At 35.4% G+C, this 22,940-nt stretch overlaps 1 protein-coding gene across 6 annotated transcripts; it reads left to right on the top strand.

The window, feature by feature from the left end:
• Positions 1-10,057: 10,057 nt before the first annotated feature.
• Positions 10,058-22,013, top strand: LOC131050044 (uncharacterized). Of its 6 annotated transcripts, XM_057984178.2 has the most exons (9): positions 10,059-10,448; positions 14,844-15,006; positions 15,156-15,316; positions 16,418-16,689; positions 16,816-17,473; positions 17,569-17,768; positions 17,850-18,094; positions 18,236-19,967; positions 20,131-22,013. In XM_057984178.2, the coding sequence occupies exons 4-8, from the start codon at positions 16,418-16,420 to the stop codon at positions 19,924-19,926; spliced, it is 3,066 nt and encodes a 1,021-aa protein (XP_057840161.1). In that variant the 5' UTR covers positions 10,059-10,448; positions 14,844-15,006; positions 15,156-15,316; the 3' UTR covers positions 19,927-19,967; positions 20,131-22,013. The 6 variants fall into 6 exon arrangements, with proteins under 6 accessions (XP_057840162.1, XP_057840164.1, XP_057840165.1 ...); XM_057984179.2 differs by lacking the exon at positions 15,156-15,316 and having other exon boundaries at positions 10,058-10,448; XM_057984181.2 differs by having other exon boundaries at positions 10,058-10,448; positions 14,844-15,316; positions 20,137-22,013.
• The last annotated feature ends 927 nt before the right edge of the window (positions 22,014-22,940 follow it).

Here is a 22,940-nt window from a genome sequence, read left to right as displayed (position 1 = left end):
AAATTCTCAAAATCATTCTACTCTGAACTGTAGAATCAATCAAGTGAGCCTTCAGGATCAGCTCTAACCCGTATTGTGTCAAGTATTGCCTCGTGGTTAGATTCATGAACTTTCCATAAAGTCTTGTTATGAGGTCTACCACGATACTTCATCAGATGAATATTTGTTGCAACAACAAGGTTAGAGAAATGAAGAATATGTCTGTGTGTTTCAAAGTCCTCAAACAACCAAACATCAGAATTCTTGATAGGGTATCTCTGAAGCCATGTTCCTGTCATGACAATAGACCCTATTGGGTACTCAATACCCTCTCCATCAATGATTGTGGTTGTCAATTTTCTTTTAGGCTCAACACAATGACACAAATAGTAATCTGTTCCTTCTTCATTGATCTCTTCTGCAGCAACTGCATACACATGACCTACATTTTATAAAGTGTTAATTAATACCAAAAATAAAGTATGATGTACAACAAAATGAACCAAAAAGAATACTTGCAAAAAATTAACTCAAAAAATCACCTGAATCCACTAGGTCGGATACATGGTCAAAATCCACTGATGTCTCCATCTAGCTCAATTGTAGTGCTTTGGGAATTTGATATGAATCAATGGTAACCAACTGTCTACAAGACCATTTGTCAACCCACTCTTCTAATTCACATTCTTCCCACAAACAATACATGCATGAAGAGCAAAAACATACCATCTATCTCGTATAAATTACTAGTGAACTTGAATTTGAACTCATAAATGAGTGCATGTCACTCAATCCTGCAACTGTACAACAATCTAGATAGTTTTCAATGTTAGACTCAGTAATCAACCAAAAATATCTACGAACCAATGACGTACCTGGATTACCTAGACCCATCGTAGACTTACACCATCGCACAATTGTTTCTGCATCTACCAACTCTGCACCACCTTCGTACTTCAATTCTTCCCTGGCTAGGGCTCTTTTTGCACATGCTCCTGCACCATCGTGCTCTCCCTTACCATGTCTAGCCTCAGTGAAATTCCAAAAATGTTGTACACCGCTTGTCACATGCATCCTTGTCAACCAATAAAACATCCTTGCATTCTTGAATTGTGCAGTGCAATCATCTGACCATATTAAGTGTCAGTTGTATCGTATGTTCCTTTCCCTTAAACTATCATAGAAAACTTTAAAGCATCCTTGTACAAACTCCGATGAATGAGTACGATCATAACTTATGTAGAAGTGATACTCTCTTACAACCTTTCTATCCTCCTCTGTGCTATCATCTGCATGCATGAATGCTATGTGTACAAAAATAGAAACTTGTGTAGAGTGATAATACATGGATTGCACTTCATTTTGAGGTTGTAATGTATAATTTTCAGCGAAATCAACAATAGAGACAATGGTGCCAAGAGGAAATGTGTCCTTACACAACTTGAATTGCTCATCTAACCATTGAGCTCTATGTGTATGCATTATGTACTCATAAACTAGTTTCTCTTGAAACATTTTCATAAATTGAGCTACACATATATCATTTTTCACTAGCTCACATCTCTTCAAATCTTTTCCATCTTTAACTCCATATGTGACTGTCTTGTATTTTCCAAAAGAAACTAGTTTCGTACCAATTTCATGTGTGCTCTCCAAATGTATGCATCTTGTTAAACATTGCAAACCACCACATATAGCACAAGAACCTTCCAAACAAGGCATCTTATAATAAATGCAACCATCATGTCTATTACATAACACACTTGAAATAAATTCTCTTGCCGACTTAGGAGGTGCTTTTGTATTACATTCCTGCAAAACATCGTTAGTGTGCAAAGTAGAACAAATATGACGAAAAATATCATAATGCATGAAAAATTCAATATGCATCCTACAACAACACGTGGTGTGTACATGATTAATCTTAATATAAAAAGGTTTTGCCATTTCAAAAAATCTTTGAGATGTTTTATTTGAGGAAACTTTTGAAGGAATCTTTCATAAAATTTAGTTTGAGTCACATCCAAATAGTGTTTCGCATGTGGCTCATGATTTTTAGACCCAATTCGCCTTCTAACAACATCTCTTTGGTTGGGTGATACTCTTGTGTTGTCATGCCAAAAATTTTCAATTAATGTTTTTAGTGCATCTACAACAACCTTGTCTTTGCGTGGTAGTCTACTCGAGAATGCCCAAAGAGAATTATTGTTAGGTTCCTCTATTTGTTCTCGCCTCTTTAATACTTTACTTAATGTTGTTCTACTAACGTTCAATGACTTACTTGTTTTTCTTATCAAACAATGTTTTTTTATTTTCTTGCTCATTATGGTTAATGTAATGACATGTCAAGTAGCATTAGAATCTTTACTACGTGATTTTGAACCATTAGATTGATATGCATCAAATAGATTTCTGACAATAGTTCTTTCATTGTTACTTTCAGATGATCTTAGGCCTAGAATTTTCATTGTCTCTCTAAAATTCAAATTTTTAATCATTTGGACAATTAATTGACATCTTGCAGTTTGATTTAAGTTTTTAAAATTGTTTTGCCATATTCTTTTAACCATTCTCCTTCAAGTTCATTCATTCATTTTATTGGGCATTGACTTCAATATATTCTCATCAATGTCAATTAGATACTTTGGTTTCCTATGAATGATTCTGGGAGGTGTTAACATCGGTGCATTATGTACATTCAATTCATCAAGTAGAGAAGGTGTAATATGTTCATCATTTAATTGATTATTCAATGCGGTATCTTCTTCAATTGCATTAGGTTCAAATGGAAAATTATCAAATGTTTCTTCTTCAATTGCATTAGGTTCAAACGGTAAATTATCAAATGTTTATTCTTCAATTGCATTAGGTGCATTATATTCATTTGGTAAATCGAATTGAGATGTTGAGGTTGACATACCTTCTTCTTCCATTGTTCTTATGTCACACAATTTCTTCATATGCTGCCTTTGTCTTTCCTTTTGAGCCTCTCGTTGTTCCATTATTCCTCGCTTGTTCTTTCCCATGGTTGAGATCGGCTGACCTAAATAGAATCATATTACATATATATGTAAAGAAAAGTTCAAAAATAAATAAATAACCATAAGTATGCATCTTATCACTATTTTTTGGAATAAAACTATTAAACAATCACAATTTAATCATTTGAAACCATGCAAAAACAAAAAACTAATAAAAACAACAATTCAATCATTTGAAATCATGCAAAAAACAAAAAATTCACTTACTTTTATGTATACAATAGTGATAGAAGTGTAGACACAGTTCCAGTGGGGCCTTCAACGACCTCAAAAACTTCTTTTGAGGTCGTTGAGGCTCTTGGGAAACTAAAACTATGTCTATAAATCGCGTACGCGCTACATTGATAACCGCATACGCGCTACTAGGCCATAAAATGTTGGCAAGCCCAACGGTATTCTCGGCTTATGAGTAATAAGTACAACGTACACGCTTATGAGTAAAAAGTACCGCGTACATGCTAATAAGCCTTAAAAAAGTTATGGAAGGGGTATGGAGGAAGGGAGAGGGAGAGAGGGAGAGAAGAGGGGGGGAAGGGAGAGAGAAGGAGAGGAGGGGAGAGGGAGAGAGAGGGAGAGAGAGGGAGAGGAGAGGGGAGAGGGAGAGAGAGGGAGAGAGGGAGAGAACATGGGGGGAAGGGAGAGGGAGAGGGAGAGAAGAGGGGGGAGGGAAGGGGGGGGGAGAGAGAGAGAGAGAGAGAGAGAGGGGGGGGGGGAGAGGGAGAGGGAGAGAGAGAGAGAGAGAGAGAGAGAGAGAGAGAGAGAGAGAGAGAGAGAGAGAGAGAGGAGAGGGGGTGGGAGAGGGAGAGGAGAGGGGAGAGGGAAAGAGAGGGAGAGAGGGAGAGGAGAGGGGAGAGGGAGAGAGAGGGAGAGAGGGAGAGAACATGGGGGGAAGGGAGAGATAGAGGGAGGGAGAGGGAGAGAGAGAGAGAGAGAGAGAGAGAGAGAGAGAGAGAGAGAGAGAGAGAGAGAGAGAGAGAGAGAGAGAGAGAGAGGATAGGGGTGAGGGAGAGAGAGGGAGAGGAGAGGGGAGAGGGAGAGAGGATAGGGGTGAGGGAGAGAGAGGGAGAGGAGAGGGGAGAGGGAGAGAGGGAGAGAACATGGGGGAAGGGAGAGGTAGAGGGAGGGAGAGAATACATGATAAAAATCAAAGAGGAAGTTGCAGAGAAGAAATAAATTCACTTACTTCTATAGAAGTGCAGACACAGTTGCAGGGTGAACTCACAATACTGGTTTCCACTTTTTGACCAACTTTGACACTTAGATGAATATTTTGAAAAAAACCTTCACTTTCTGACACCTATAACATTTAAACTGTTAAGAATTTGAAGATGATATAAACTAGTGATTTTTAACATCTTGTTTGTAGATTCTAAATATATTTTTTGCAAATTTGTTTGAATAAAATTTTATTGATTTTTCCATCTCCCTCAAAAAGTAGTTGTTTACAGCAAACAACATTTTTTAAGAGTGATGTGTATCCCGAAATGCATAATTTTTTTTCTATAAATGATAAAAACTTAATTCTTTTGAATTTTGGTTTTTAACATCAATACCCAAGGCATGCACTTGGTTTGATAGTGATACATTGAATATTTTTTATTTTATTAAGTTTTGAAGTTTGACTAATTATAATTTGGATATAGGTGTACGTTTGAACACATAACTTGTTCTATATATATCAAAATTCAATTTTCCTTTTTTAGTTAGAAATAAAACACCAATACCTAGTACATAGATATTTTTCAGAATTTTTTTGAATTAGTTTGCTATTTTTCCCAATGCATTGAACAAAGAAGTTCATGTTCGGTGAAAAACCTACATTCATAACAAATAAAATAAAAATATATTAATGAAATTAAATATATTAAAATTTATACTATTTGGAAAGCTTATAATAAGGACTAAATACTTTTTAAAAAAAAACTTTTAAATGAATTAATTTGACCCCCCAAAAGCTAATGTAAAATTAGTTTTTTATCAGCATTTGATAGGTGCAAAGGAGACTCCATTGCAAGTATGATTTAGAAGTAAAGAGGTTCTATCCAAGAAATTTTGATCTAAGAGCCTTTGATTTAACTCTCTTCAATTAATTACTTCAAATTGGACCTCTTAAAGCTTAAATCATTATATTTTTTTAAAAATGTATGATTTCAGCAAAAATCAGGTCGTACCAAAAAGTGGGAACCAACTTTGTGAGTTCACCCTGCAGTGGGGTATGGAGGGAGAGAAGAAGAGAAAGAGGGATGGGGTATGGAGGAAGGGAGAAGGGGAGAGAGAGAGAGAGAGAGTGAGAGAGAGAGAGAGAGAGAGAGAGAGAGAGAGAGAGAGAGAGAGAGAGACCTTGTATGTGTTTGAGAGGGAGAGACGATACACTTACATGTGTATATATATGTTTAATATATTATATGTATATAAACATATTATATATACAATGTTATATTATACACATATTATATATTACATATATTATATGAATATACACATATTATACATAGAATATCATATTATACAATATAGCACGTATGTGCTGTTTATAGTAAAGATAGCGCGTACGTGCTGTTTAATGGGAAACACGCATGTACACACTTCTTACACTATAAATACCCCATACGCGCTTTTTAAACCATACCCCGTATGCGCCTTTTTAGGCTTGGAAATAGGCCTGGATGACAAAGCTATGGATTGGAAGTTTGATTTTCCTCCATTTCTCTCATTTTTGACGTGTTTTATTTTATCAACTTGGTTTATCGACTTTGTCATCATCAGGTTTATATTTCATAAAGTGGGTATTTCTAAAATTGCCACCATATTTTCACCCATCTTCTGAGCTTTCTAACCATATAATTTTTTTTCAATTTGAACAACAATAACATATTATTATTGAATTTCTTTTACTAGTGTCTCCACAGTTCTCACAGACATAGGTGCACCATTTTTTGAATAACTTTTGATATACGTATCCAAATTTTAAAAAATTTATATATTATTGTAGTGCATTTGATTCTTTACAATTTAAAAATAAATAAATTGTATTTTCGATTTGTTTAGTGCAACTTATGCTTCGCGCACAAATAGGTACCAAATTTTTAGGATGTGCTCGATTGGAAAAATCATTAAAAAAAAATACTCAACAAAAAATTACAAAAAAATACACATCTTCTAGTGCTCACTCTTACCTCCATTGTCATACCTTAAAAAAATAATTCTTTTCTTAGATAGATTTTCAACTAAGGCCTTAAATTCTTTGAATCTACCTAGGACTTCATCAGATTCTTTTGACTTTAGAAAGTAAATCCATGTTTTCCTAGAGTAGTCATCTATGAAGATTGCATAATACAAGAATCCACTCGGAGACGCAACAGACATAGGTCCACATAAATTAGAATGCACAAGAGCTAAGTTCTCTTTAGACCTACTTTCACTTTGACGAAATGGACTCTTAGTGTTTTTACCCATAGCACAACCTTTACATGTATCATCATGAATATGACTAATTTTAGGCATACCTTTAACCATCTTCTCTAGGGTAGGAAGGGATCAGAAATGAAGATGTCCAAGTCTTCTATGAAATCGCTTGCTTGACTCAAGTGCTTCATGAATGAGAGCTTGAACAGGACGAGCTGAAAACTTATATAGGCTCTCATATCGATTCCCAATGACATGAGCTGACTTGATGTTGGACTTCTTAGGTCATGCAAGAACCCTTCCCTCAGAAAATGCAATTTGATAACCTTTATCTTCCAATGTTGATATGGAGATAAGGTTCCTCTTGATTCTCGACACAAACAATATATCACTGAGGTGAAGAGAAATTCGAGAATCTAAGTTAAGGGAAGTGGTACCAAAACCTCTTACAGAATAGCGTGCATCATCTCCAATGATCACGTGTAGGTTGGAATCCTTCTCCACCAAGTCTGAAAGATGCTCCTGGTAACCAGTGATATCAATCAACTATGTATGATTGTCTGTAGGAACATTGCTTGACAAGGCAGAGATGAAGAGGAAGTCTTTAGCATCATTCTGATTTGAAACTTCATTTATGTTTGCTCCTTGTTGCTTTGGTTGAGATAAGCAGTCCCTAGCATAGTGACTGAATTTCTCACACTTGAAACACTTGATGCGTGAAAGATCCTTCTTCTTCTTCTTTGAATCAGGGGCTGGATTAGACCTTTGGTCTCTATTTCTCTTGAAATTGTTCTTCTTCCAATAGCCTTCTTTCTTCTTGATGGATTAGGCAACAAGAACATGATTATCTTCACCATGAGAGCTTTTGATAATTCCTTTTGCAACTAGCCTTGATTCTTCTTGAATGCAATTAGCATAGAGGCAGTGAAACTTGGGAAATTTGGATCTCCCACTTATGCCTTGGATAAATGGCTGCCAAGAGTGAGGAAGACCATTTAATGCAAGCATGGCAAGATCCTTGTCCACAACTTCATCTCCAATGGCGTTGAGCTGATCTATTAATTTTGAAATCTTCATGAAGTAGGTGATGACTGATTCTCCCTTTGCCATCTTGACTTGATGAAGTTGTTGCCTCAATGCAAGTGCTCTACTTGTGTTGTTGATCTCATACATGCCTTCCAAAGCCTTGAACATATCCCTGGCTGGAGACATCTTGGAGATGATAGGAACAAGATGATCTTTCACGGAGTCAATCAAAATCTTCTTGGCTTTGACAACATTCTTCTTGAATTGAAGTAATTCATCTTTGTCTTTGGGCACATGTTGATCCTCTCCTTGCACAAACTCCAGAAGATCATTTTCTTCGAGGGTGACAAGGATTCTGAATTTCCATGAGGTGAAAATCGATGCTCCTTCAAGTCTGTCCTCAACTTTCAGACCATACACCATCTCGAATACTGGAAATGGTGTGAAGAATGTGAAGTAGGAGTGTTGCTACAAAGCTTGATCACCACTAAGACAACCTTAGCTCTGATACCATGTTAATTTTGGATCAAACTGTAGCAATATAGATACCATGGTAATTTTGGATCAAACTGTAGCAATATAGATAGCAAAGACAGAAAATCAAAAAAATGAACACAAGGGACACCAAAAATACCCTGGGAAAACCTCCCTCTTGGAGGTGAAAAACCCAACTATAAATCTCAGATCTTGTTATGCAATAATCAGTAGGTATCTTTACAAATCTGCTTCAATACTTGAAGTACTTAGAATAGATGAAACCAAACTAGGGCACATCAGTACAATGTACTTATCTACTAATCAAGAAGGACATATCATAAACACCATTCACTGATAATGGAGTGTTTAGGGCCTCTAAATGGATTCATTGTCCCTTGGAATTGGTTCACTGCCCTTAGAATGAAGTTCGCTAACTTTGAATATGGTTCGTTGCCCTTGATTGATATTTGCTAACCTTAGGATGTACTTTGCTTAAAATATAATGCTTTAGGTTTGGCATTCAATATAGGGTTAGCCCCATCAACACATTACAAGTACATTGAGATTATTGTATATAAGGCGTAACTAAGGCCAAGGACCAATTAGTCACATACACGTGCTAGGTCAGCCCTAGAAGAGATCTGACCTAGCTATAATATCAACAAGGGTCTCCCCTAGAAATCTTAGATTGTTAGTCTCAGTTACTTTTTGCATATTTTTGGGTTCAATTACTTGAAAATTACAAAAAAAATTATAAAATTTATAAAATTGATAACCGAGACATTACCAAACAGGTGCATTTGCATGTTTGGCCAGTTGTTACTATACCACTTGTATGAGAAAATAGGGGAAATCCAAGAACATAACAATGATGGATTTCATTATTGTATCATGCACTAAAATTTTTCATGACTATCGCATGTGCATAATTCTAATATGTACCTTTTTGGTACGTGGAAGTAATAAGAATGACCACTTATGAGAAGCTTTTGAAAGCATATTAAAATGACCTCCAAAACAAAGATATTGTTCTTGGTATGGTCCATGGCAATTATTGTAAGCACAAATATATGTTGTGTAGGGGATTGAAGAAAATTAGAAAATAGGCAATCACTTTAGACTGTCGTGTGCATCACAAGGGCTTGAAGAAAATTTCAGCAGAAATCATTATGACTTTAAAGGAGCATGCACAAAAGTTGTAGTGTCCTTAACTTTTATTAGTCTCCGCCTTAAAAGTCCCTGCCGCAAGGCAGAGACTAATGTTTTCAACTTCTTGTTTGCAATTAATCCTTACTCAGTAAACCGTGCCCACAACTTTTATCCTATGGTGTGTGGTAGGCCTGGAATTTGACGGTCACCCCTACCTGTCATATGAATTTTTTATGACGGTTTAGTCATTTCAATGCCTTTCATTTGACGTTTTAAGAAAAATATTAACTGTCAAAAAATATAAAAGTAGAAGATTGAAGCCACACCAAAATGCAATGCACATCTTTCTTGGGAAGAAATGAAAATCATTGTCTTAATGAGAAAATAATGATAAATTAGTAATATATGCAAAAATCTTAAATTTACTAAATAAGTTTCTAAATTAATACACTAATATATATTATATATTAACGTTAAATGATAATCAATTAATAATTACTAATTTAGTAATAATAAACATTAAAATTTTAAAATTATATATATTATGACAAGTTTCTATAACAATCTTATTAAACATATTTAAAAAATTAAATTGACTAAGTTTCTAAATTCATATATAAAAAATATAATATATTGTAAAAATTCATATTAAAATATTTTATCAATTATATTCAATCATTTCAATTATGACAAGTTTCTAAATTCATATGAAAAAATAGAACTATTCTAAAAAAAATATATTAAAATATTATAAAATTAGAAACAACTACATCCTTCCATATTATAATTTGAAGTGTCATCTGTACAGTTTAATAAAAAAATAGTATGTCAATGCATACATTCTACTAATTTTTTAAGCTGTCAAATACGATTCAAAAGTGAAAACACGGCCATTTTCCCTGTCAAATTGCAAGCTGCAGTGTTCTCTTCATTAAATTGAATTTTCTCCCCTTTTTGAAAATTTTCTGATTGGCCCATCGTATTTTTCCCGGCGTATTTTTTTCTTTTTCTGTTTAGAAAATTGAAGAAAACAATGATAAACCATTTTGGAAAGATCATTTTTGGCCGATAAAATGCCAGCTTGCTTCCCTCCGTGCTCTCTGCGGATGGTATTTGTGCTGTCTCTTGCTTCTCTCGACTCGAATCAACAGATGTAGCAATGACTCTTCCCATCCTCCCTCGACAGTCGAGCAGTTGGCAATAGTTGGCTGCCCACCAGCCATCCACATTGGCAAATCCTAAACCCTAACTGCCTTGGAAGAAAATTTATGCGCAACGGTAGAAGATAGCAAAAATCATTGAGAGGATTTGCAACGCAACAAAAGAATACGACAGAAATCATCGACAAATTTCTTGCAGAGGATAATCGGGGTATGGTTTTCCACTTTTGCTGCACACTATTGAGTCTTGTTCACAAACAAAACTATTGAGTAATTTTAGATTTTGAAATGACAGTTTTAAATTTAAAAAAATTGGAACCCTCTTGGTAAATTTGGATTTCCAGCTGTTTTTCAAAAGTCAATTTGGTGAGATTTCGAAAGTACTGTATGCTTTAGATTTCAAAACTACAGTGATGCATCAATTTTCTTCAAAACTTTGCCTTGAATGCTTTAGATTTCAAAATTACAGTGACGCATCAATTTTCTTCAAAACCCTGCCATGGCTAGGGCACGCGCAATATGAGTTTCGAAAACTGTACCCCTAATCGAAAAATATCCCCTAAATTGGGTTTAGGGTTTGGGCCTTTCTGGCTTTCAACACCCAATTATGCCAAAGTCTGACTTCTCACCCGCAAGATCCGTTTTGGGCTGTGAAGTTCACCATAGTCCATGACATCTGCATGTATACTCCCAACATGTGTGTCTGCCCTGCACCGAGGGCCTGGGCGCATAGCCATACTTATGCCAAACTCTCTCCCATTAAAATGAAGAGTAACATATCAGAATGACAATTCTTTAACTGCATTTTCTGGAACCAGGACTTTCATTCTTTATATTTTTGTTCATAAAATGCAATAATTGATTGGGAATTAGTGACTTGACGATCAAGAGTCAACGTAGACAATTGTGTGAACCACAAGCTAAAGTCACTAAATCATAGGTTCCCTTAACAATCTGCCAGCCAGGAAGATAAATATTAGTGTATAAAATCTGTGGATTATCTGGAAAAGGCTTCTAAGTGGAAGAATGGGTGAAATATTAAGTCATCTGCGAACAAGCTTCCATAAATTGTGATTAAACGAAACAAGATATGGCCAGGATGGCCTACATACACCAAGATACAAGAACTGCGCGTGGTAGCTACACACAACATAATACAAGTACTACCACAATGAGTTCACTACATACAATAAGATATGAGGTGTAGTGGCATACACTATGGAATTCCCTACACCCAACATTATACAAGAATTGCCCCGGCGACCTCCCCACATGCAATAAGATATGATGTGTGGCAGCATTTACTATGGCACTGCCCTACATGCATGGTTAGGATGGGAGTGGAGAGAATCTGGCACTGCAATAATGATTCACAACAGAGAAATTTATCATTTTTGGAAGATCAATAAGAAAAATCTGCTGTTGTGAACTTTATCTCAATATCATGCATAGACGATTACATGGTTTGAGTGCTATATAATTTTCGTAGGCATTGAAAAGTTGTTCATTGCCAGAAAATAATAATCTATATCAAATCTAATAAAATAATTTACGGATTCTGTAGAAAATATTAAGTTGCATTAATATTTGACCAAGTAGAAGTGCCAGTCATCATTGCCACTATGATGATTAGACCAATACTAGTGGTTCTTATGATTATTTGTGCAATTTTTTGTAATCTTTTTGCTTGCAATTGTGTTTGTATTAGGAAGAATGAAAGCTTTCTCTATCATGAATGGTTGAACATTTCTTTTCAATAGAAAAAGGGAAACTTCATTTTTGGTTTTTTCAATTTCCAAAAGGAAATTGGGAGTCGAAAAAAAAAACTTCAGTAGATGCATGTGGCCAAAATGTTACCTATTTCTGATAGAATATATATGTCTAGTTGAGGAAGCACCCACTTTTCAGGGATGTGTGCCACGAATTATAACGTTTTCAACTTAAATGAAAAAAATGCAGTGTATCATGCATGTCTTTCATGTTAAAATTTTAATGCCATTACTGACCATAAGTTCGAGTTTGTATTCAATATTGAATTGTAAATATTTTAGTTTCTTAGCATAGAAAGAACAAGGATAAAATGAAATTGAAATAAACACATGAAAAAAACCTACTTCAGCATATCTAAACAAGCCTTAGATGCAAAATTTTGGACAAAAGTGTGGCCTGCCTCTTTATAGTGGATGCATATTGCAACAATGTTCACCCAGAAATAGATGTCTTCAGAAATCAAGGAGTAATTTACCCATATTGCTCTATATGATTCTCGTGCTGAATTAGATGCGGCATCAAGTATCATATTTTTAACTCTTGTGCTGGTACATGTTCATCATGAAGCGAGGATGCATAAATTGAGTCTTTGAATGAAAAGGCAAAATCTCTGAGTCTGTACTAATGTTAGATAATAGGTTGCAGTAGTTCGTATAGTTTTGCTGGTTTATGAGACTTTGTAGTCAGGCATCAACGACGAGTCAGGCCTTGCCACTGTTCTCATGGCTTGTAATGTTTGGGTTCTCCTTGGTCAAAATGTACTATGGGGTTAAAATACTTGATCTTTTCTTGTCACTGGAAATTTCAACTCTCTTTGGGGAGCAGGCCAATCAATTAACTTCTTCAGACTCAAATCAATGGCTTGTCTAATGTTCCTTCGTTTAGTGATGTGACATAAGCATCTTTGTGATATGGTGGGAAAGATTCTTTTTAATGTCATCAAATTGGTCAATCCTCAAGTTATTTAAAAAAAAATGGCCTTTAAAACAGTCCTAATAAATATTTTAAAAAATCTGTATTTTGTTTTTAGTTTTAACTCATCCTACAATGTATGGACAAATAGTAAAATATTTGTCATACAACTTTGCTTGAATAATACATTTTTATTATATGGCTGAAGCATATATGTTCCATTTCCGTTGTCTAAATATCTTTATAAGCTATTTGCAGTTCATTTCCAAATTCCAACTGTAATAACAAAGAGCAAAAAGAAAACAAGAGAATAAGAAGTTAAAGTAGAAACCTTTAATTTAGCTTTTCCCCAAGATACTTAGGGTTAGGGGACCCTTGACTGCGAGAGATTGATGTCTGAGATGACAATTTCTAGTTGGTGCTATGTATTATTGTCAATTTTACTATTTCGTAATAGTTTACTTAGTGACCAATTATTGCACGTGGAGTAACTTTTGATGTGTAATTCTTACAAAATATTATCTTCATTTAGGTAAGTTTGCACTTGTTTGGATTGGTCTTTTCTGTTAAAGAGTCATTTGAATATACATTCAATGTTTAAACTTCAACAAATACAATTTTCATTACTCTTTGTGGATGTTTAGTTTTAAGATTTTCAACCATGTAAGTCTGCTGAGGCTTCTCAACTTCGCCAATCACATAACTTCTGGTCTATTTTAAATTGATGCACATGCACACAGATTGATCTTTACCAATGCTCTTCTGCTTTTACTGAAGTCTTTTGCAGAATTTTTGCAGATCACACTGTTTGTCCATTCACAGCAGTATCTGAATTTTGGAGACTTAAAAATCTAGCTGTGAACTGTGCAACTACAGCGCAAACCTATTTAAAAACCATGTAATTGTGGACAAGACTTTTTGTGATGTATTAAGTGCATTTTGTTATGTACTTTCGTCAATTCTATGTTTGTAAATGAATGCATAAAGTTCAACAGTTTTTAATAAATATAATTTTGTTAATAAATATTAAAGAAATTGCAATTGATAGTCCAGTTTGTTTATAAAAAAAGTTTTAGAAGCTGCAAATTATTATTGTGCATTTTGTTTAGCATAATGTTCAAAAGCTTTTTATTGTATGCTATTAAAGTACTAATACTGACTGATTGACAGAGTGGATTATGACTGACAATACCCTTTGTTTCGATTAATAAAATTAAAATAAAGCAATGTCTGTTGCAATTGAATTCAGAGCATTTCCAGCTTTAATACATAAACAGTTTACAGTGCAGCTTCAAAATCTATGATCTGTGGATTTATACTTATATTTCAGATTTGATGTCTATACTTTACTTATCTAATGTTGTGTAACAATAGATACATTTCCTTCCATGCCTGATCGCCCCATCCTCATAAGAAATTTGGATTGCTCTTTCCATCAAGTTGTATCTTCCCCAACAAGCATGCAACTCGTAGTTTTTATGAACAGGGTAAAAAGCTAGCATGCATCATGCAGTACGTGGCATTCCCAAAACAATTCACCTGCCTTGTCTATGCTTCCACATTTTGCATACATGCTTGCTAGGATCAGCTACATAATTCCATAATCTATTAGCATCAAAATCGATTAGGGCTTTTCTAGTTGTAAAGGCTCTAAACAATCCTTTGTTTCATATCAGCTAGAAATGAAATGATGATTTTTGTTCAAATTGTAGCGAGCAATACAAATGTCTTGTAATTAATTTTAATTTTAATACCAAACTAAGCTTCCAACTTTTCGGGGAGGACATGAATTCTGTTTATGCATCCTCAGGAGTATAAATTTTTTGATTATCTTTGATCTATCGTATATAGTTAAGTATGACTATCTATACAAAGTGAGTCTATCTTGAGAAACAGCTCATCTTCTTCTTCCTTTTGTTTTCAGTCGGTTGGTGAACATGTCAACCGGAAACTATTCAGAGGTTATGCAACAATAGCAGCTGCTTGAGAAGGTCGCCATCAAGTCTGTAATGTTAACAGTTCAGTTGCTTAATTCATTTGCCATTGCTTGCAGGAAATAGTTGCAACTGCGTTCCTTGAGGAATTTGGTGAGAAAATCTGGTTGCATATCTTAATAACTTTGACAGAAAACACATAACATATAGAGCAACAATCTCCCATCTTGGCAAAAGGCAGGGACTCCTGCTGCATGCAGCTCTTGTTCCAATATGTAATCAGTACCACTTCATTTATGCAGGGAGGACATTTTGTTTGTTCCTAACCCATAGCAACTATGAGCATCACAAGAGATTGTAGCCATTGGAGTTTCAGCACAATGGAAATCGTTAAAGCTGATACACACCAAAAAAAACTCATGCGGGAAGGAATTCACCATAATCCAAATTTAAGCTTTGGGAGGTAAACAAACAACAGCAGCTATAAATAAAGATTGAGAGTATTGGTTTTATTATCCATAGTGATCTACAAAGAGGAGAATTAAAATAGTGTATCATCTAGAAGTTGAGAGCTGAAGTAGAAGGGTTTGATGGAGAATGTAATCCACTTGTATTTGTTCATTTGAGCAACTCTGGTAGAAGAGGAATTGACACTATCAACCGTGTTTTGAATCCTTCAGAGGTTTTTACAGGATAAAAAATTTGTGTGTGTTGCATCTTTTCATTTCAGTAATTCATTTCTTTATGAATGTCTATCTAATTCCTCCAAACTAACAGTCATTTGGATGTTTAGAGAGAACAATAATTTGTTTATTGATTCCTAGTTTCTAACTTGTTTTGGTGTAAATTCAGATATCTCTCTCTCTCTCTCTCTCACACACACACACATTCCTTTCCCATTTCCTCTCCTTAGTTTTGATTTTTCCATAGGTTGAAATTTGACATTTCTTGTTCCATGGCACATCAGTCCCATTTCCTCTCCTTAGTTTTGATTTTTCCATAGGTTGAAATTTGACATTTCTTGTTCCATGGCACATCAGTCCCATTTCCTCTCCTTAGTTTTGATTTTTCCATAGGTTGAAATTTGACATTTCTTGTTCCATGGCACATCAGTCTAATATGCTTTTTATTTCTACACAAACATCCAATAAGTGTAAATGATATACTTTATCAATGTTTTCACACCGTCTATGATTTTGGCAAGAAGTGTCATATATCGTGATAAAGGTAACAATGCTCAAAATATAGTTTGACTAAAGTTTATCTTAAAATAAGAAGTTGCAACACCATTGCTTTTTATTTCTACACAAACATCCAATTAAGTGTAAATGATATATTTTATCAATGTTTTCACACCGTCTATGATTTTGGCAAGAAGTGTCATATATCGTGATAAAGGTAACAATGCTCAAAATATATTTTGACTAAAGTTTATGTTAAAATGAGAAGTTGCAACACCATTGCATTTGTTTTTCATTTTACCTTCGTAAAAAGGAGTTTTGGATGATTTTTTTTAGCGAGTGTTTTACTGGTGTTATGTTCAGTATATCTCATTTCATTGCAGATGGCAAGATGGGATGATATTTTGATGCTTCCGGTGCAAGAGCCACCCACCATTGTGTTTTCCTCATCTGACCTTAATTGGTCCAAGGTGGAAGGTTGGGGTCAGAATGTTGATAATGTTGCCCGCATTCCTTTCTCTAGAGTTGACGACTTTGTGAAGGGAGAATCCTTGAGTACTGAATATCCCACAAAGTTTCGTGTTGAGGCAAGGAGGAAAAAAACAGAATACAGTTCATATAAGCCAAGAGTAGATGGTTATCTGGAATATATCCTGTAAGTGGATATAGAATGACAATATTATTTTACCACATTATGACCAAGATCTTTTACAAGTTGTGGAAGAAATGTGTTTCAATTTGCTTATTGAGTTTTGCTAATTTTTTTTTGAATCTTGTTCAGATATTGGTGTTGCTATGGCCCTGATGATCACAGGAAAGGAGGAACATCACGGCCCAGTAGAAGGTGTATTAAACCTTCAAAGAAGAAAAGTAGTGCTGGGCGACCACATACAAAGAGAGGTTGCATGTGTCATTTTATTGTGAAACGTTTGTATGCTCAACCATCTGTTGCTCTTATTATATACAACCAACGGAAGCATGTTGATAAGTCTGGTTCTCCTTGCCATGGACCACTTGATACCAAGGCCATTGGAACACTGGCAATATATGCTCCTTACATCTCAGAAGAACTTCGACAACAGATAATGTCAATGCTATATGCTGGAATTTCTGTGGAGAGTATAATACAAAATCACAAAAATTCTGTGGAGAGGCAAGGTGGCCCCTGCAATCGTGATGCTTTCCTCTCTCGCCGTTTTGTACGCACGTTAGATAGGAACATTAGACGAGCTACACATGAATTGGACTCAGATGATGCATTGAGCATTAAATTGTGGGTTGAAAGTCATCAAAATCAGGTTTTTTACTACCAGGAATCCTCTCAGACTGATGCTTTCATCCTGGGAGTTCAAACAGAGTGGCAATTGCAGCAAATGCTACGTTTTGGAAAAAACAGTCTTATAGCTGTTGATTCCATTTGTGGAACTAAGAAATTTAAGGTTTGCCTATTCTGGTCTTTCATATTTTTTTTTATACAACTTAAAGTGTTCTGAAAGACACATAAAATGTATGACTTCATTTATTCTACATGCAGTATCCAATTTACACACTTCTTGCCTTTGATTCAAACCAAACTGCAATTCCCATAGCATGGATCATTGCTGGGAGTTTACAAAGTCATGATGTATACAAATGGATGGGAACACTTCATGACAGAGTTCGAGCAAAGGATTCTACGTGGAGATTGAATGGCTTCATTATTGATGATGCATCAACAGAAATTTCTGTAATCAGGTTTGTGCCTTTTAAGTGTTTAACCTGTAATTACTGCTAGCTTATGGTGAAAATGTTTAAGCTCATATGGTGTCTGTCCAGGGATGTGTTTCAGTGCACAATTTTGTTGTGCCTTTGGCGTGTACGTCATTCATGGCATAGAAATATTATAAAGAAGTGTGCCAATGCTGAGATGCAGCGTGAGATGTTGAAGCGTCTTGGGCACATCATGTATAATACATGGAGCGGGTCAAATGTCATCAATGCCATGGAAGATTTTATGGAAGATTTTGTAGACCATAGTACCTTCATGGAATACTTTAAAGCAAGGTGGATGCAAAGAATAGGTTTGTCATCAATATTCTTAATTTTTTATGTATGTCAATATATTATCAACTCCTAAACAATGCTAGTGTGATTTTTTCAATTTATGTCTCAAAAAATTCTCCACCCCCAGATAATGCTAATGCAGTTTTCGTTGTTCGTAGAGATGTGGGTGACTGCAATGAGGATTCTACCTGTTGCAAGTCAGGAGACTTGTGCAGCTATTGAAGCATATCATTCTATACTAAAATCTAGGATGTCAAGTGCGCCAGATGTGAGCACATATCAACGAGCTGATTGGTTGGTACACAAACTGACTAATGAGGTGCATGCTTACTTTTGGGTTGATCAATTTTCAGTAGAAAATGATCTCTGTGGATATGCCAGAGATGAAAATTATGTTTCCACATCATGGCGCAAGGCACTCTTAATTGCAGACAGTGATGTTATTTTCAATGAGAAGGATCACACTGCAAAGGTTATTAGCCAAAGTGATCGGACAAGGACATACATTGTTTGGAATCCTGGTTCAGAGTTTGCTCTTTGTGAGTGTTCTTGGTCTATGTCAGGCAATCTCTGTAAACATGTTATTAAGACTGGTATGGTTTGTCGTGATCGTCAGATGGCTAGACCATCAATGGCTCTGCAGACATATCATCAAGCTTTGCTTAGGCTCTTGCGTGGTCCACCAAATGGATCAGTTGTTCTTGATAATGCTATCTCACTAGCCATTGGTGTGCACCAGGATCTTAAGCAACAGGTCGAACCAGCAAATCATGGCTATAATAATTCTCTGCTTTCTCCAGTTCCTGTTAAGTGGGTTTGCAAGAAGAGTAGAACTTCTAGACAGAAGGCAAGTGTTGAAAATGGAAATAATAATTCAATATTTGGGCATAGAGTTACAACTGATCCTGAAGATGGGGCAATTAATAAAACTGGCTTAGATGAGAATGTTATGACTGATGCTGAAGATGTGGCAATTGTTAAAACCGGCCTAGATGAAAATGTTATGATTGATGCTGAAGATGGGGTAATCAATGAAACTGTTTTAGATGAGAATGTAATGGCTGATGCTGAAGATGGGGCAATCAATAAAACTGGCTTAGATGAAAATGTCATGGCTGATGCTGAAGATGGGGTTACTAATAAAACTGCCCTTGATGAGAATGTTTTAACTGATGTTGAAGATGGGGCTATTAATAATGTTGCCTTTGATGAGAACTTTGCAAGTGATGCTGAAGATAGGGCTATTAATGATACTGTCTTAAATGAGAGTGCTGCTACTGATGCTGAAGATGTAGCTATTAATAATGCTGCCTTCAATGAGAATGTTGCAACTGACAGTGAGGATGGGGTTATTAGTAAAGGTGCCTTAGATGATATTGTTACAACTTATGCAGAAGATAAGGCTGTTAATAAAATACTTTTGGATAAAAGTGTTATATCTGTTTCGATGGATTCTGAAGAAGGGGCTATTAACAAAGGTGCCTTAGATGAAATTGTTACAACTTATGCTGAAGATGAGGCTATTTATAAAACTTCCTTAGATGAAATTATTTCATCTTATGCTGAAGATGATACTATTAATGAAACTGCTTTAGATGAAATTGTTGCAACTTATGCTGAAGATACTTTTATTAGTAAAAATGCCTTGGATGATATTGTTACAACTTACGCTGAAGATGAGGCTATCAATAAAACTCCCTTGGATGAAATTATTACAACTTATGCTGAAGATGTGGGTATTAATAAATCTGCATTGGATGAAATCGTTTCAACTTATGGTGAAGATGGGGCTACTAATAAAACTTCCATGGATGAAAATGATGACAGCGGTGTAAAATTGCAATTCTGAGATTTATAATGATGCGAACATAACTAAGAAGAGCTGTTCAAGTGAGTCTTAATCTGCAAAATGTTTTTGTTTTTTATTTTAATGAATTACAACTGCAAAATGTTTTTGTTTTTAATTTTTATGAATTACAACTGCAAAATTGAACTTTTTTAGAATTTTGTTTCACATTTAATTTCCTAGTTAATGACTAGGCTTTCTGTACAGTTGCAGATGAGTGTCTTGTCTGCCAAAGATGGATGCTGCCTCTTTCAATTGCTATGAGTTTTCTCTGCGTGGAAAACAATATAACAGTCATTTATCTCTGGAATTCAAGTTTCAGCCGGGGTTTTTCCCAATCTTGAATGGCATATCAGATGATCTCTATGGCTTACCTTATAAATCCATCTAAGTTAACATTTCAGCCAGGATGAGAGGTTTAAAGTTTTAAACATTTCTACCACCCAAAATAGTGAGGGTTCTTTAGTTGAAGGCATTGCTTGGTATGGAAGTTCTTTTAGTGCAGTGGTTAGTGGTAGCAATGCTTGGGGAGTTTGAAGCAACAAGAGAAACATGGACAGGAGGCTACATTTTTACATGTACACACTTTATGTGAAGTATTTTTGCATGGATCTGTGTGTCTAGATTAGCTTGCATATGCACGTATGTGCCCTTCCCCCCCTGGAAGTAGGGGAGCAAAGTTCTTTGACTTGAATCAGAATCCTTTCAAATTCAAACAATTTTCTTTTAAAAGGCCTATGGCCATGAAGGATGATCTGTACAATTGAATTTCAGAAAACAAACTTTTTGATCTGGATGCTTTGCATGTTCGCTTTGTGCAAAGTGATTGTTCATTCCGACTTTTGGTTAAGAGGAAAGACAAAGTCTGCGACCTGGAGTAGTGCCCTATATGCCTTGGGTATTATGCACCATCCATGAGGCCTTGGCATCCCGAATTCATTCCTGTTATGGACCATTTTTGTATTGTTACGGTATTGGTAAGGCTTCAAAATCTTTCTATTTATTTTTGGTACGCTGACTTCCAAAGTACACCAGAAATCTTGGAAAATATGTCTACAATGATGTCCCACTGGGGGTCATATCATCATTCATGTGCCAAATTTTTTATTGGGATGGATCCATGCAAACACTTTATTGAATAAAATATAGATCATGATTGAAGAGGTTAAATGTACCCACGAGAGGACCCAATCTAAATTTGACAGATGATGCTGTTTGAGTTAAATTTTGCAGTCAAAAGGAAAAGGACACAAGGAAAGAGATCAGTTTGAGAGGCATAACTTCAAAGATAGAAAGCATCTTTCTGAAGTCAATGCCAAGTCTAGGAATGATGGAAGTAAGAGAAAATATTGTTTGGTGATCTGTTGCCTGAGGCACCAAAATGAGCTTAAAAAGATAACTGCTATTCCCTGAAGAGTATCCTTCTAAGGAGAAGTAGAAAAGTCAAAAGTCAAAAGTCAAAAGTAACATTTAGATGCCTGGTAGTCTGTTACCAAAGCTGATCAAGCAAATCTTGCAATGCAGAGCTGTGAAGATAATTGATTTTTATAAGCTGCAGCTAATAGTAATATTCCTGGAAGAAATACCAGCTTAGATGCACAAAAGACAGCAAACAAGTTAAGGATCAGGGTGGTGAGGACAATTATTGTATTGCAAACATATTAAACTGTTTAACATTGAAAAATAGTATATATTTTCCCATGACCAAATGAGGCAACATCTTTCTTTCTTGCCATTCAGATGCACCAAGTTAACCTCTGTATGATTTGCACAGCAATCTTTAACGAGAATGGGATGGGATGGAAGATGGAAGATGGGAGCGATGGATTTGAGCACTGGCTATCCAGCATGTTCGACATGCATTGTGAATGCTGGATAATCAGTGCCTCCAGTGATGACCATCAGTGCATCCTGCTGGGTCTATGACTCTATAGTCACAGCTGTTTAATGATAAGTACAAAAATTGTTTGCCAGTGTATGAACACTGAAAATGGTGTATCATTTACCTGTAATGAAAAGATAATGGTTGAATCGTTTATTTTGAATAGTTTCAACCTTTGTCATGTAGCTGATAATGGTTTTTCTTTTCATTATGATGCGTCTTTGGAGTACAGGTGGCTAACTGATAGCCCTTTTAAGGCATGTCCTGTATGCAGTATAGATCCCCTCTTGCCCCCCCTCCCCAATTTATTTATTTATTTATAAATAGAGTTCTTGTTTTCTTTTTCTCATCGATTCCTCCTCTCATATCTTTCGTGCATACTCTCTAATTAAGGTAGAGACTGGGCATTTTTCTGCCATTCTTCTTATTCATTCTCCAGTTCAAATTGAAACTCTCTTTAATTAAGGAGGGGTGATTTACTATGTTTTATTTTGTTTTTTACGCGAGCCTTTTGGCTATGTGACTGGAAGGTTGGGTCTAGCGTGGATCCACGTATCGTTTATACTACTATTACGGTTAATCAAAAATCAAATCTCCACTCCATTTCGTACTTGCAGTGTAGATATTTGGCAGTTAATTTGTTTGTAATTTAAAGATTTTAAATTCGTTTTAATCTCCACTGCACTAAGTTTTTAGTTTGCATTTAAACTGCTCCTAAATCAAAGTTTGGACACGAGGTAAATAGCTACCCAAAAGATTAATAATAATATTAAAATTTAAATAATAATCTCTTATTTCTTTCAATTTTCTACAACCACTCATATTGCAAGTAATCAGAATTTAAAATTAGTCATTCACATAATACATGCATTGCTTTCAACTAAGTATGTGCTAACTCTGTGCATGTGTGCAAATCCCATCTATCATAATTTCTTTCTAAACATTCAATTGTAAAAATCATTACATTTGCACATAATACATGCATTGCTTTCAACTAAGTATGTGCTAAGTGTGTGCTAAGTATGTGCATGTGTGCAAATCCCATCTATCATAATTTTTTTCTAAACATTCAATTGTAAAATCATTACATTTGCATCTCAAATTGAAACATAATAATTCAATTGTAGAAATCATT

Source organism: Cryptomeria japonica, chromosome 4, assembly GCF_030272615.1.
Source record: "Cryptomeria japonica chromosome 4, Sugi_1.0, whole genome shotgun sequence".
NCBI classification, from domain to species: domain Eukaryota; kingdom Viridiplantae; phylum Streptophyta; class Pinopsida; order Cupressales; family Cupressaceae; genus Cryptomeria; species Cryptomeria japonica.
This window is presented reverse-complemented; position numbering and strand designations above follow the sequence as displayed.

What these genes read in the sequence shown, in the direction of transcription:
- LOC131050044 (XM_057984182.2), top strand. Translation starts at nt 16,418, where the DNA reads ATGGCAAGATGGGATGATATTTTGATGCTTCCGGTGCAAGAGCCACCC. An exon ending in ACAGAAATTTCTGTAATCAG is followed by an intron (nt 17,769 to 17,849) that starts GTTTGTGCCTTT and finishes GTGTCTGTCCAG; the next exon opens with GGATGTGTTTCAGTGCACAA. An exon ending in AAGGTGGATGCAAAGAATAG is followed by an intron (nt 18,095 to 18,235) that starts GTTTGTCATCAA and finishes CGTTGTTCGTAG; the next exon opens with AGATGTGGGTGACTGCAATG.